Source organism: Lithobates pipiens, unplaced genomic scaffold (genome assembly GCF_037356315.1).
Source record: "Lithobates pipiens isolate NorthernLeopardFrog02 unplaced genomic scaffold, aLitPip1_a1.2 Scaffold_3, whole genome shotgun sequence".
Classification (NCBI taxonomy): Eukaryota; Metazoa; Chordata; class Amphibia; order Anura; family Ranidae; genus Lithobates; species Lithobates pipiens.
This window is the reverse complement of record NW_027507790.1, coordinates 80485606-80499121: the sequence shown is the minus strand read 5'-3', so window position 1 is coordinate 80499121 and position 13516 is coordinate 80485606. Positions and strand designations below refer to the sequence as shown.

Genomic DNA, 13516 nt, shown 5'->3' with positions numbered 1-13516 from the left:
TACATATCAGCATACAGTTCCAACTAGGGACTGTGCTGAAGTTCTACATTCCTTCTTTTTCCTGTCTTTGTGTGTCTCTCTGTCTGTCACTTCCAAATACGCTGCATGCCTTTTATTGGTGGGTAGAATTTGGAATTAAAGGGAAGCTACCAGCAAAGAAAACCTCCATATTTATTCATTTAAATTTAAAGGAGTTTTCCAATTAAGAAATGGATTTCCCAATACCTTCTTCTATATCAATATGAAGAAAAAATGTTATAGTGGAATCCCCCAGATATAGGTGATATATGTTAACACTGCTCAATTATATAGGTATATAGGGTTGTTTTTTAAAGGATTGGTGCTTAGAGCATCAGCAACATTAAATTGCAGTAATTTTGTTACAGCCTAATTTCTGTAGCCAAGTTCTTTTTTCTGATGGCTTATGATTGGTGTACTGTGCAGTCCAATTATGGCCTCATTTATTACTGCCCCTTTATATAAGAATTGTCTCTGGTTTTAGATTAACCTGCTGGATTCACTCATTCATCCTCCATTTGTCTTTATCCATTGCATGTTCTTATATGTTTGAGGTATTGTTGGAAAATGCAGACAGTTCTTATGTAGAGCACTTTGATAAATGGAGCCTAAATAACATACTGCCTCCGGTTGCTCTTGCTCATCCTAGTTTTACTTTTCACCACATTAACCAGATAATAAAGGTGATGACAAAATAATTTTCTGTGGCGAATGACAGATCTGTGTCTAGAAGAATTATCTTTAAACATGATGCTTTATGAGGCTATAATATTTAAACTTAAAATACATACAAGTGTATAGATTAACTGTAGAGAAAGATCGTTTTAGAACTTCTTTGCTAATAATCTGCCTTTCTACTGGCTGCCTCTGACGTTTGCAGCATAAATATATCTATTGAGATATCATATGGTCAAAATGGAGAATTCCATGGTTCAAGGGTCATATTTAAATATGTATCTTCTAGATCACTCCTATTGTCAAGCAGAGATACTTAAGCTGGATTGCTTTAGGCTAGGTTCACACTGTTGTGAATTGGATGCGTGTTTCTCCACATCCAGTTCGCCTAGCAGGAGATTGTGACCGGCTCTCTGTGGAGCCGAATCACACATCTCTGCAGCAGGTCCGGTACGAATTGCATAGACGTCCTGTGCATATTTTGGCCCATTTCAGGTTCGAATTCAGCCAAAAATTTGAGCTGAAATCGGACCTAAAATGGTGAATGGGAACGCACCGGACTCCTTCTGTGAGCCGGATCATGCTGCAGTGTGAACCCAGTCTAAAAGTGTCAATTTTTTGAGAAGGTGTTAAAACGCCTTTCATGTTTTTATTAATATAAGAAGGAACCATAGCACACCAGTTGTAGATCCTGATTGAAGGTTTGCTGAAGTCCCATATCTGCAAGAAAGGTTCGCCAATAATTTGAGGGCACGGTGGCCCTCTTTTTCAAGGTGACAAACAGAGATATCTCTGCTTCTCATTTTGGAAAAGAGGGATGCCCTGCCCTCAAAATCCTGGTGTAAATTTCTTGATGATATGGGACTTTCATCAGAATCTACAACTGGCATGCAAGCTTTCTCCTTATTTTGGACAGCACCACCATTTGGTCATGCACTCACCCCCACCTAGCGGTTATGCACAAGTCTGTGTGGTGAGGTTTGATGTATTATCAGGTATTTACTGTGGCCTGGAGCTCTGTTAGAGAGATTCCCACTCACTCACTATCTCAGTGATAGAAGTTTCAACAGACAGGAATTTCTGTCAGCTTGTTATTGCTGTCTGTGTCCCTGTTATATATTTGCCCTCGCTATCTATCTGGCAAAACCATTGTCACCAGGACAAAAAGTGAGGGAATATCTCTAATTGATTCCACATAGCTGTAAAAAACAGACAAGGGCTTATCAAGTTCCCTTACAGCAGGGGTCTCCAAACTTTATAAACAAAAGGCCCAGTTTACTGTCCTTCAAACTTTAGAGGGCCCGGAGTTGGCAATGGGAGAAGAAAATGTCCTGGTGTCAGTGGGAGTAAACAATGCCCCATCATTGGTATTAGGGGTAGTAATAGTGCCCCATCATTGTCAGCTGTAGAAATAGTGCCCCATCATTGGTGCCAGTGGGAGGAATAGTGCCCCATCATTGGTATCAGCGGGAGGAATAGTGCTCCATCATTGGTGCCAGTGGAAGGAATAGTGCCCCATCATTGATGCCAGTGGGAGGAATAGTGCCCCATCATTGGTACCAGTGGGAGGAATAGTGCCCCATCATTTCTGCCAGTGGGATGAATAATGCACCATCGGTGGTGCCAGTGGGAGGGATAGTGCCCCATAATTGGTGCCAGTGGGAGGGATAGTGCCCCATCATTGGTGTCAGTAGGCGGGATAGTGCCCCATCCTTGGTGCCAGTGGGAGGAATAGTGCTCTATCATTGGTGCCAGTGGGAGGAATAGTGCCCCATCTTTAGTCCCAGTGGGAGGAATAGTGCCCCATCATTGGTGTCAGTTGGAGGAATAGTCCCCCATTATTGGTATAAAACTGAGCAATAGTGCCCCATTGTTGGTGTCAGTAAGAGGAACTATGTCCCACTGTTAATGTCGGTGGTGGAATAACAATGCAAGGGCCAGATAAAAGCAAACATCCTACCCCCGGGCCACAGTTTGGAGACCACTGCTTTACACTAACCTTTACTCACTTGATTTGCAAATGAAAACAAAATTTTGATTAGATGTATGCTTGAATTCTGCTACACTGGGGGTCCACTGTTAGAGTCATAGATCCCGTTGCAATTACATAGACTGAATAGGAGGTCAATTTGGTGGCAGGGCTCTTTGATGAGAGCTTCCCTTTATCAGTATAGTGATATAGTACGTTTACTTGTAATCCTGTAAAATAATTAGTTTTCTGGTACCAGTGTCGCTAGATTTTGGAGGCGAAGCTAATTGAACATTCTTTTGATCCATCCAGTCTGTTATCAGAACAAGGGTGATGCTTGTGTATCTGCAGCACTGTTGTGTTTAAATGCTGTGCAAGACAGATTACAGTTCTGAATGTTCAAGAGATTGCATCTAACATTCCAAGTATGGAAGTTTTCTGCTACAACTGCAGACGTTTGATGATAGTTCATGTTTTTATTAGTCTGTAAGGCCTGGGAACCTTCTCTTTGCCAAGACGCCACTATTATTGGGCACTGCTGGTCACACCAGAAGCAGCAAGGATTTATTAGGGACACAAGCACTTTTGTCACTTTTTCCTGGGAAAAAAAAACCTTTCTACAGCCTGTAGTCTTTTTCAGTTTTGTCTTCCAATGAGTGATAATAAAACATACCCAGATAAAAAAGCACATAGCCTAAGGCATGCAGCAGTATAATAAAGACATTAAGTTTGATTATTAAATATGCACTTCGCTGGAAGACAAAATAAATGTGATGTGATTTTGCATGTTTTGTGGTGTTAATTGGTGTGTTTGCTTTGTTCCTTTAGAAACAAACAATCATCTTAACCATTCCAAAAAGCTAAGTCTTCTGTCACAGCTTGCTCTCCCTTACAAATCTCACACAAAAACAAGTTCCCCCATAAAACACATTCAGTTCCATACTGAGCAGAGTCACATAGGAGGAATGCTAGAGGTGGGAGATTGGAAGCACTTCATCAACCCGGGCATCAAAGGTGTGGACATCTCCAAAGGTATTTAGGAAGAGGCTTTCATCCTAATAACCCTAGCAGTAGCCACATTAGCATGATTTAACTCCTCTTTAGAATACATCCATCCTATATCATTCAGTACAAGTGTTCATTCAGGGAACGTTATCAATAGTGATAAAAGGGATTAAAACTGTGACACTTTTACGTCTTACACTTAGATTTCATATGCTATATTTTTCTATTCTTTTTTATGTTTCTTTTATTTATCATTTAAGAAAACCGCTGCTTTGCTTTTTTCTCATATACTCTTCCCTAAAATAGATATTCAGAACATACAGAGGTAGGTTTTCTTTAGCACGCATTTACTGTTGCAGCAAATACACCAAAGCTACTTTGCTGGACACATCCCTGTTTTTAACATTAGGGCCACACAGTTTACACATATTCACAGGATGCATCATTCGCAAATCCAGGTTTAGCTTTGGTGCTCTCTGCATTTGAGACTAGCAAATATGTACTTTGCCATCCCAGGGATAATTGAGAAGTGGCCTGTAATGTGGTTATGGTGTTTTAAGGCATGCTCACACAATTGTGTGCATACCCTTAGTATGGTTTATTAAGTCATTTAATATTTACAGCATGGGATTATTGCATTGCTTTAACTGAGCTCATTTATAACCAATCCAAGATATATTGGATTGAAATAACAATCAGATGATGGCTCCCATTTCTAGTGCAGGTTAGGAAACGAATGCCAACATCTTGGTTGGTATGAGAAACATTTCTCTTTGCCGATTCAACTTTTTTTGTAATGAGCTCAGTTGTGGTTTAAGGGGGAAAACAAGTATGTTTGCAAGTTCAATTTAAAACCTGAATAACACAAATGCTCTTTAGAGTTGGGACAAGGATGGCCAAAATCCTTATCACTGGGTATATAAAACCACCAATAGATCATATAGCATTCCATACATTTTATTATATTTTCTCTTTGTTTTACCTTGCCTGAAAAACATCTTTCTCATTAAAAATCAGTAACATAACAAAGTATTTTTATTTTCTTGTCCTAGAAATAATCACCAAAGAGTACACATTCTCAGTTAAATGTTTCTGGTTATCTGGTGCTAAAATTAAGGCACCCCATTTCCTTGTCAGTACAGCTATAATCTTTGTTTCTGAATTCATCCAACCCATGACTCTTGAATTGTATTTTACTGGAGATTCTTTCTTTTTTACACAGAATACATAGAAGTGGAAGTTATCTAAAAGCACTACACTTAGGTTAGGTTTTGATTTGTTCCTAATCCACCATGCCTCTGAACAGCTATCTGTGTTCAGATCACTTTTTAGAAGTGCTTGCAGGCAGTGAGGCGGTAATATGACCCTGCATCAACCTCCTGCTTTAACCCCTAATTGCTGCACCAACGCACCACAACCATGTGCATAGCAATGGTTGCAGGGTGTTTGTGCCACTTTCCTTGAATAGGTTGCATTCAGGAGCAATACAAATAAAAAACAGTGCAACATTGGAGATCAATAAAAACAGAGCTAGTTTTGTTGGAATTGCTGAAACCTTCTTCCAAGTCCTTCTCACAAACCATTAGTCTCATTTGTTTGCCGTTGTTAACGTTTAAAAACAAAAATAGAATTTAGAGGAGGACACTGGAGAAGGATTTAAGACACTGGTACATACATGAAGGGGGGGCTCCCGCACTTTAATCATAAAAATGGCTAATGTTCCATTCACAATTGAATATCCAGAATACCTCCCTTTTGCACAACCAGCGAAAAAATCTTACATCCCCCTCCTAGGTGTCTGTACTTTTTCAATTATCTGAACCCATATAGCTGACATATCCCCCACATGATGGTTATTAAAGTTTTGGCCACGTTTGTTGAATGTTTATTTTTCTTCCACACTATATAGATGTTCATTTAACTGATTCCAAAGACTCCTTGTGGTCCTACCCACTTATTGAATGTGGCAAAGATCACATGTGTTACAGTTGTAAAATGATTATTTTTTGAGCTCCTTTCCATTCACAGAGGTGTGGACAACTTCTCCCCTCGATATATGGCTGCAACAAGGGCAACGAGATGAACCACACATGTAGTTACCCTTGAAGTGCAGCCAAGTATGCATGTAAACACTCAGCACACTGCCTTTGCAGCTTAAGGTGCTAAATGTGATTCAACCCGCATGGTGTTAGGTCCCCAACCGCTAATCTAAACAGGCCCTTCAATTCAAATTCCAGCTATTTTATTTCTAGATTGGATAGAGTGCAGAAGGGATATCACCCATGTCGAGTGCTCAAATTTAAAAATAAGCCAACAAGGGTACATTTCACCAACCTTGCCTCATATGAAACTTCAGGAAAACATCAATACAGTTTTTGACTTGCTGGACACATTCTACATTTGTGTTGACTGCAGTTGAAAAGGCATATGAAATACTGATGTAGTACAGAGTGATATGCCTTTTATTTGTGCTTCTGTCCATTTATGGCAGGGGTAGGCAACCTCGGCCCTCCAGCTGTGGTGAAACTACAAATCCCATCATGCCTCTAGGAGTCATGCCTGTGATTGTCAGGGTCTTGCAATATCTCATGGGACTTGTAGTTTCACCACAGCTGGAGGGCCGAGGTTGCCTACCCCTGATTTAGGAGATTCCCCCTCTGCGTTGCCACCAGGATAGGTGAGGGGAAATCCAATATTTACAGTGCTTACAGGTATAGAGGTACATTGTAAATAGGGGAAATCTACTAAGGGGGGATACTTGTTCCAGTGACATAAGAAAGGTGAGATTTTCCCTCACTTTGGGAAGATTTTTACTCCCTTCTTTTTTTTTTTTCTGCAAGTTAAAAGAATTGTCGAAGGTGGGAGAGATTCTGACCCCTCTACATGCTTATACACCAATGGCTGCACTGTCTGAATTCCCCAAATAATTACACTTTTGCTAAAGTCTGGGCAGTTGAAAATAACATGTCCTTTTTGGTGATAATTTCTTTTTAACAATTCTCTGATGAAATCATTTTTCTAGAGACATGGATAAGATCATGTATGAAAACATCCACAGGCAACAGTTTTTTTTTTTTTTTGTTTTTTTTTTAAAGGCAGATGAGAAAACAAATGCAAAAATGTAGATAGTTGCTGTAACACCACTTCTTGCCTGCAGTTTTCATAAATGATCCCAACTGTGTTTTCTCTTTCCTCTGGAACTTTGAGTCTGGTATCTTTAATGGTTCATCTGGAGTTGCATGTTAATATAGGAGCTGATAAAGTATCTTCTGTGCATGTGTTTCATGGGAAATCTCTGCATATATTTACAAGGTATCTGGATTTGGAAACCGCAGGTGCATGCAAAGCACGTTGGTGATTGGGATTTGCTTTTGCATTTATTTGACATAACTGGGGTTGCAGATAAAGGAATGCAGCCATTCTGAGGTTGGGTCCATATTCATGGATGCAACCTTTTAAGGTCTTAGTCCATCCATACCTGATTTCATTTGCCAAGGTGAGCCAAGTCAAAGCACCTCTTTTGCTCAAGATCTCCATACAGTGGAGTCTTCAATAGATTGCAGCAGCTAGTAACTTCTATAAACGGGTTTATTTAAAAAAATAAATGTTCAGTTTGGGAGAACTTTAATGTATTCAGGTATATCCCTTTAGGGTTAATAATTGAATGAGAACAACTTGCACCTAGTAGATTCAGAACCAGCAGAATGGCTTCATTCACTGAAATAATTAAATTTTACAGGCCTACAGCAACCTGTTCCTTTTTACATCATTGGCATTTTCTGTTATGTGAATGAAGAAATAACTTGCTTCTCCTTTTTCAGTTGCAGCAAAATGGTGGGGTACCAAAAGAATTGACTATGCCCTTTATTGTCCGGATGCGCTTACTGCTTTCCCCACAGTTGCCCTTCCTCACCTTTTCCATGCCAGTTACTGGGAATCCACTGATGTTGTTTCATTCCTCTTGAGACAGGTGAGAGAAACATTTGTTATTTACTTCTTTAGCAAAAGGATACACAATACTTTTACTCTTGCTGTGTAGCCTGACAATCTCTACAATGTGTGTGTTTGGGGCCGTGCACCTACTCTCGCACAGCTGTGAAATTGACAGCAGTGGCTGTGTCCGTGCAGCCGCTGCATTCCAATTGACAAGAATAGGACTGCCTGCATGGGGGTGTATGGTACACCTGTGCAGGCAAACACAGCCCTAACACAAGACAATCCATCTTTTGACACCGTATAGCTCAGAGGTACTTGAGAACCCGGACAGGTAATATAAGATGATATCATCAGATCTATGCCAAACAGGAAAGTTCATCCAATGCAGCCCTTACAAGATCTGGGAATCTTAAAAAAACCTATACAAAACAAAGGGAGCAAAGGCCTAGTGCATCACCATCTTCATTTATTGAATAAAAACAAATGAGTGCATACTCATAAAAGCCAAGGTAGAAAAGTGTGGTGCAAACCCCAGAAAACAGGTGAGCCTAAAGCTGTAACACTAAGGGTCCTCATATGTATAAATTGTCACTGACATGTTTAGAGGGACATGCCCTCTTCATCAAAGCAAAGTAGTCTGTATCATCTGTTTCTTCTTAAATACAGGACCTTTCTAAAATCATTCCCCCAAAGAGGAGGGATGGACCAGTCAACTCTGCCCCATGGGTCAACCTCCAGAGTGTCCAATATATGACTAATCATTGTAATTATGATAAATGTTCCATTGCATAATAGCATGAATATTGTCACATTTACAAGACCACCATGTATCCGATGATCACTATCAATATTATATCAATATTAATGGACTCAATCCCAATAAATATAATATCAATAAATATAAATATCACACGCACGCCCTATGTTAACGTGAGTGTAAGACAAACTGTCACATTAATCCACATAGATCGTGCATGTATTCAACTCACATTTGCAAGGTCTCTATAGTTTAAGACCACTTTTACACTGGGGCAGTGCGGACGTAAGCAGTAAAGCGCCGCTAGTTGTAACGGTGATTTACCACTGTTATATTGTCTCTTTTTGGCCGCTAGCGGGGCACTTTTAACCACCGCTTCGGCAGTGCTGTCCATTCATTTCAATCGACAAGGCGTTTTGGGACCGGTTTATACACCGCTCCCCAAAGATGCTGATTGCAGGTCTTTTTTTACAGGCGCTATTTTTGGCGCTAAAACGCCTGAAAAGCGCCCAGTGTGAAAAGCGCCACTCTCCCATATATCTTGGAGCGCATGCTGGTGAGTATTGGACCGCAAGCAGCCCACTGACTGTAAACCAGAACTGGAAGTGTGTCATCGCTATTCCAACCCTAAGCTATGGGCAGCTTAAATGCCATTACTGCATGTTTCAGACTTTGAAAGAAGGACCCAAGGAAACATATTTGTGAAGCCTCAAGTCACAGACACAGTCTCTCTTGCCCCAGGCATAAGACACCAACTATGGCCATATATAAGTATACATATGTCACATACATTCTGAATCGCCAAGTGTGAATGCAGCCTCAGTTACAAACTGTTGTGTGTTTTGTATACATTTTATCATAAACTGTGGGTAACTATGGTCCATTAAAGACAGACAATATGGCTACTGTCCAAAATATTAACATTTGTCATGGGTTGTAGTGGACGCTGCAAAGCCAATGCAGACAGAATCGAACAGTCCAAAGTTTTTTGTCCTACTGTCTTGTCTCAGCTTTGTGAGAAGAAAGGTTATTCTTTTTTGTCTACCAAAGTGTATAAATTAACATTACTGGTAAAATACAGCACCTGTGGTGTCTGAAAGTGCCAGCATTCCTCCTTATATCAGTGCCTTTGTGCCTAGAGAAGACCCTGGATCCTAGTCTCTGGCCATGTACAAACATTAACTACAAGTTGAGATTAAAGTTGCTTTGAATTCCAAAAGTTACAATTTGCTAAGTTATAGTGCACATCTATCTACAGTGAACATCTATAAATAGGAGTTGTTGAGGAGACAAGTTTGAAGAGAAAACTGGAGTCCGATAATCTTTCACAGTACTTTATTTGGTAAAATATAAACAATCTGGGGCATCCTTACAAACACAGCAGAACGCTAACTTGTTTCAGCAGAAGCTTTAATCTGACATCTGGAGAAGATTGTGGTTCAGGAGAGGTGTGAAGGAAGATAAACTAGCCATGTATCCTAATGATATGCTTCTCTTCTTTTCGGATATGCATTCCTCAATAGACAATGTACTGTCTCTGATCGAGGAATTTGGACGTTATTCTATTCTGCGCATCAACTGTCGTAGGACTGAAATAAGAATACAGATCACTAAATCTAATAATGACGATATTCCTCTATATTTGACACCTCTGTTGCTGTCAAAATGAAATGTAACTCTTGGCATGGGCTGCCCCTTTCAGTGGCAGGGAGGGTAAATCTGAGGAAGATGGCATTGATGCTTCAAATACACTACTTTTATACTCTAAATAACTGTGCTTGGGGTGTTTAGAAATCGAATACAGAAGAAGAAAGTAATCAGAATTAGACTAGAAACTTGAGCAGGTGAGCAGCCTCTCAGCCAGCTCTCCTTGGATACATTTTATTGCTTCTTATCTTCAACATCTTATGGGGTGGGGACAGAAGGAGGGTATCATATAAAATTCTCCAATACTTGTATGCTGAGCATAATTCTCTGTACCCTCTTAAAGGTAAGCGCTACCTTAAATTTCCCACGTATTTTATTACCCCATATTTTATTTGGAAAGTGTGGAAAGCTGCAAAACAGTGATTAGGAATTAAAAGCATAAAAAAATCCTCCATTATGGTCCTGTGAGCCCCTCCTGGAGCTAACCAAGCTTCCTTCGAAAGCAGAAGGCCAGTTTTGTAACAGTAACACACCTGTACGCTCAAGAATATCCTTCAATCATTCCAACAATTACCTGAGATGTTCTAGTTCAATAACTATTTCTTTTTAATATTTACAAGTCTGACAATCCTCACAAACACAGTTTATCTACACTTGCACAAATGGTACTGTTATGCCGCGTACACATGACCAGACTTTTCGACGGACTAGGTCCGACGGTCTTCCCGACTGACTTTCTGAACAAAACACAACTGGACTAAGTCCGTTCATTTTGAACGTGATGATGTAAATGGGACTAAACAAGGAAGTTCAATAGCCAGTAGCCAATAGCTGCCCTTGCGTCGTATTTGGGCCGTTGGATTAGCACACAGACGAACGGTTTTCCTGATTTTTAGTCCGTCGGCTATATTTGAAACATATTTTATTTCTAGGTCCTTCAGACTTTTGAGAAAAAAAAGTCCGCTGGAGCCCACACGCGATCGAATTATCCGACAGATTCTGGTCCGCTAGACCAAGTCTGCCAGAATGTCCGGTCGTGTGTACGCGGCATAAGATTGTACAAGCTACCTCTATCAAAGTGTTCATATCCCACCTTTATATAAAAAATGTTACTTAAACACCTTTTTCAAATACCCTCTTCGGTATAAATTGGAAAAAGACTTGAGTACCCTCTCTGATGACCAATGGGATTTAGTATTAACCAAAAGTGTCTTTATTCCTGACTTGTAGACCTACTTAACAGTTTTTTCTGCATAGAATATATAGAACACCTAAATTATGTATGCAGTAAGGCTTCCCGAAGAACCAATGTTGTATGAAATGTGACAGAGACCAGGGAGGCAAGCAGCATCTACTCTGGAAATCGCCTAAATTGGTTGACCGGAACACCAGGGATTTCACACGAAGGAAGCAATACAAAAAAAAAACAGGATACTTTTTCATACAAGTACATGGTACAGCAGGCACATATCAGGAATATGAAATGTTGAGCTTACATGGTCTTTAACCAGACTTTCCATATGCAATTGGGATGTAACCCTTTTATTTCTATATTGGGGTAATTCGATACTGATTCTGTTAATAAATGGTAAGGGCAGTAACACTATTTAACCTCCTCGCGCCCGCCCTATGGCCGAATGACGGCCCTAGAGCAGGCGCGTTCGTCCGGGCGGTCGTCCCTGGACGGCCTGATGTTTACTTCCGCAATGCGCGCCGCCGCGGGCGCGCATTGCGGAAGTTCTGTGTTCGCCGTGTCCCCCGGGGACAGGCAAACACAGATCGCTGTAAACGGCCAATCACAGCGGCCGTTTACAGCGTGATCGGCGTGTCCAATGGGAGATGATCTCATATGTAAACATATGAGATCATCTCTCAGCGCCGCTCTCCTTCCTCGCACAGACAGTGCGAGAGGGGAGAGATGAACGGCTGCAGCGGCAGCCGTTCTGCCTGTGGAAAAAAAAAAAGTAAAAAAATAAAATAAAAAGTGCCATCCTCCCCCAGCAGTGCCATCCGCCCCCAGCAGTTGCATCCACCCCAGTGCCATCCACCCCAGTGCTACCTGCCCCCAGTGCCATCCACCCCAGTGCTACCTGCCCCCAGTGCCATCCACCCCAGTGCTACCTGCCCCCAGTGCTACCTGCCCCCAGTGCCATCCACCCCAGTGCTATCTGCCCCCAGTGCTACCTGCCCCCAGTGCCACCTGCCCCCAGTGCCACCTGCCCCCAGTGCCACGTGTCGTCAGTGCCACGTGTCGTCAGTGCCACATAGTGCCATCTGTCATCAGTGCCACGTATTAGTGCCATTTGTCATCAGTGCCACCTGTCAGTGTCACGTGCCATCTGTTGTCAGTGTCACGTGTCATCAATGCCACTTATCAGTGCCATCTGTCATCAGTGTCACGCGTCATTGGTGCCATGTATTAGTGCCATCTGTCATCAGTGGCACATATTAGTGCCACGTATTAGTGCCATCTGTCATCAGTGCCACGTTTCAGTGCCACGTGTCTTCAGTGCCACGTATTAGTGCCACGTGTCATCAGTGCCACGTATAAGTGCCACGCATCATCAGTGTCACATATTAGTGCCATCTGTCATCAGTGCCACATATTAGTGCCATCTGTCATCAGTGCCACCTGTCATCAGTGCCACGTATAAGTGTCATCATTGCCACGTATCAGTGCCATCTGTCATCAGTGTCACGTGTCATTGTCCTGGTGCTTCAAAAGTGTAATAAATAGTCAACAAGTTAGATGTGTAATTTATGTTCCTAGAACACATGATGGCGCTACCTGCATGTTGGGCCTCTCTATGTGGCCAGGCTGTGAAAAAGTCACACACATGTGGTATTGTAATACTCAGGAGGAGTAGCAGAATTTTTTGGGGGGTGTCATGTGTGGTATACACATGCCATGTGAGAGAAAAAACCTATTACAATGACAATTTTGTGGAGAAAAAAAAAATGAAAAATCTTAATTTTGCAAAGAATTGTGGGAAAAAAATGACAACATCAAAAAGCTCACTATACCTCTTACTAAATACCTTGGAATGTCTACTTTCCAAAAAGGGGTCATTTGGGGGGTATTTGTACTTTCCTGACTTGTTCGGGTCACAAGAAGTGAGATCGGCCACCAGTACATCAGATGTGATCAATTTTGTGCGATTCGCACCACAGCTTGTAGACTCTCTAACTTTCACAAAGACCAAATAATATCCACTAATTTGGGTTATTTTTACCAAAGACATGTAGCAGTATAAATTGTGACCAAAATTTATGAAGAAAAATTAATAATTTGCATAATTCTGTCACAGAAACAAAGAAATATGCGTTTTTTTTAAAAAAAATTCGGTCTTTTTTCATTTATAGCGCAAAAAATAAAAACCCCAGAGGTGATCAAATACCACCAAAAGAAAGCTCTATTTGTGGGAAAAAAAGGACAAAAAATTCATTTGGGTACAGTGTTGCATGACTGAGTAATTGTCATTCAAAGTGTGAGAGCACCGAAAGCTGAA

At 41.1% G+C, this 13516-nt stretch overlaps 1 protein-coding gene across 20 annotated transcripts in view; it reads left to right on the top strand.

Moving 5' to 3' along the window:
• The window catches only part of PITPNM2 (phosphatidylinositol transfer protein membrane associated 2), a 451974-nt gene that overhangs the window by 411246 nt on the left and 27212 nt on the right, over window positions 1-13516 (top strand). For 13 of the 20 annotated variants that reach the window (XM_077461889.1, XM_077461887.1, XM_077461884.1 and 10 more), the window contains 2 exons: window positions 3491-3694; window positions 7489-7637. In XM_077461889.1, coding sequence (XP_077318015.1) covers window positions 3491-3694; window positions 7489-7637 — 353 coding nt within the window. The remainder of the gene's footprint in view (window positions 1-3490; window positions 3695-7488; window positions 7638-13516) is intronic. The other 7 variants (XM_077461895.1, XM_077461897.1, XM_077461894.1 and 4 more) reach the window with 2 other exon arrangements.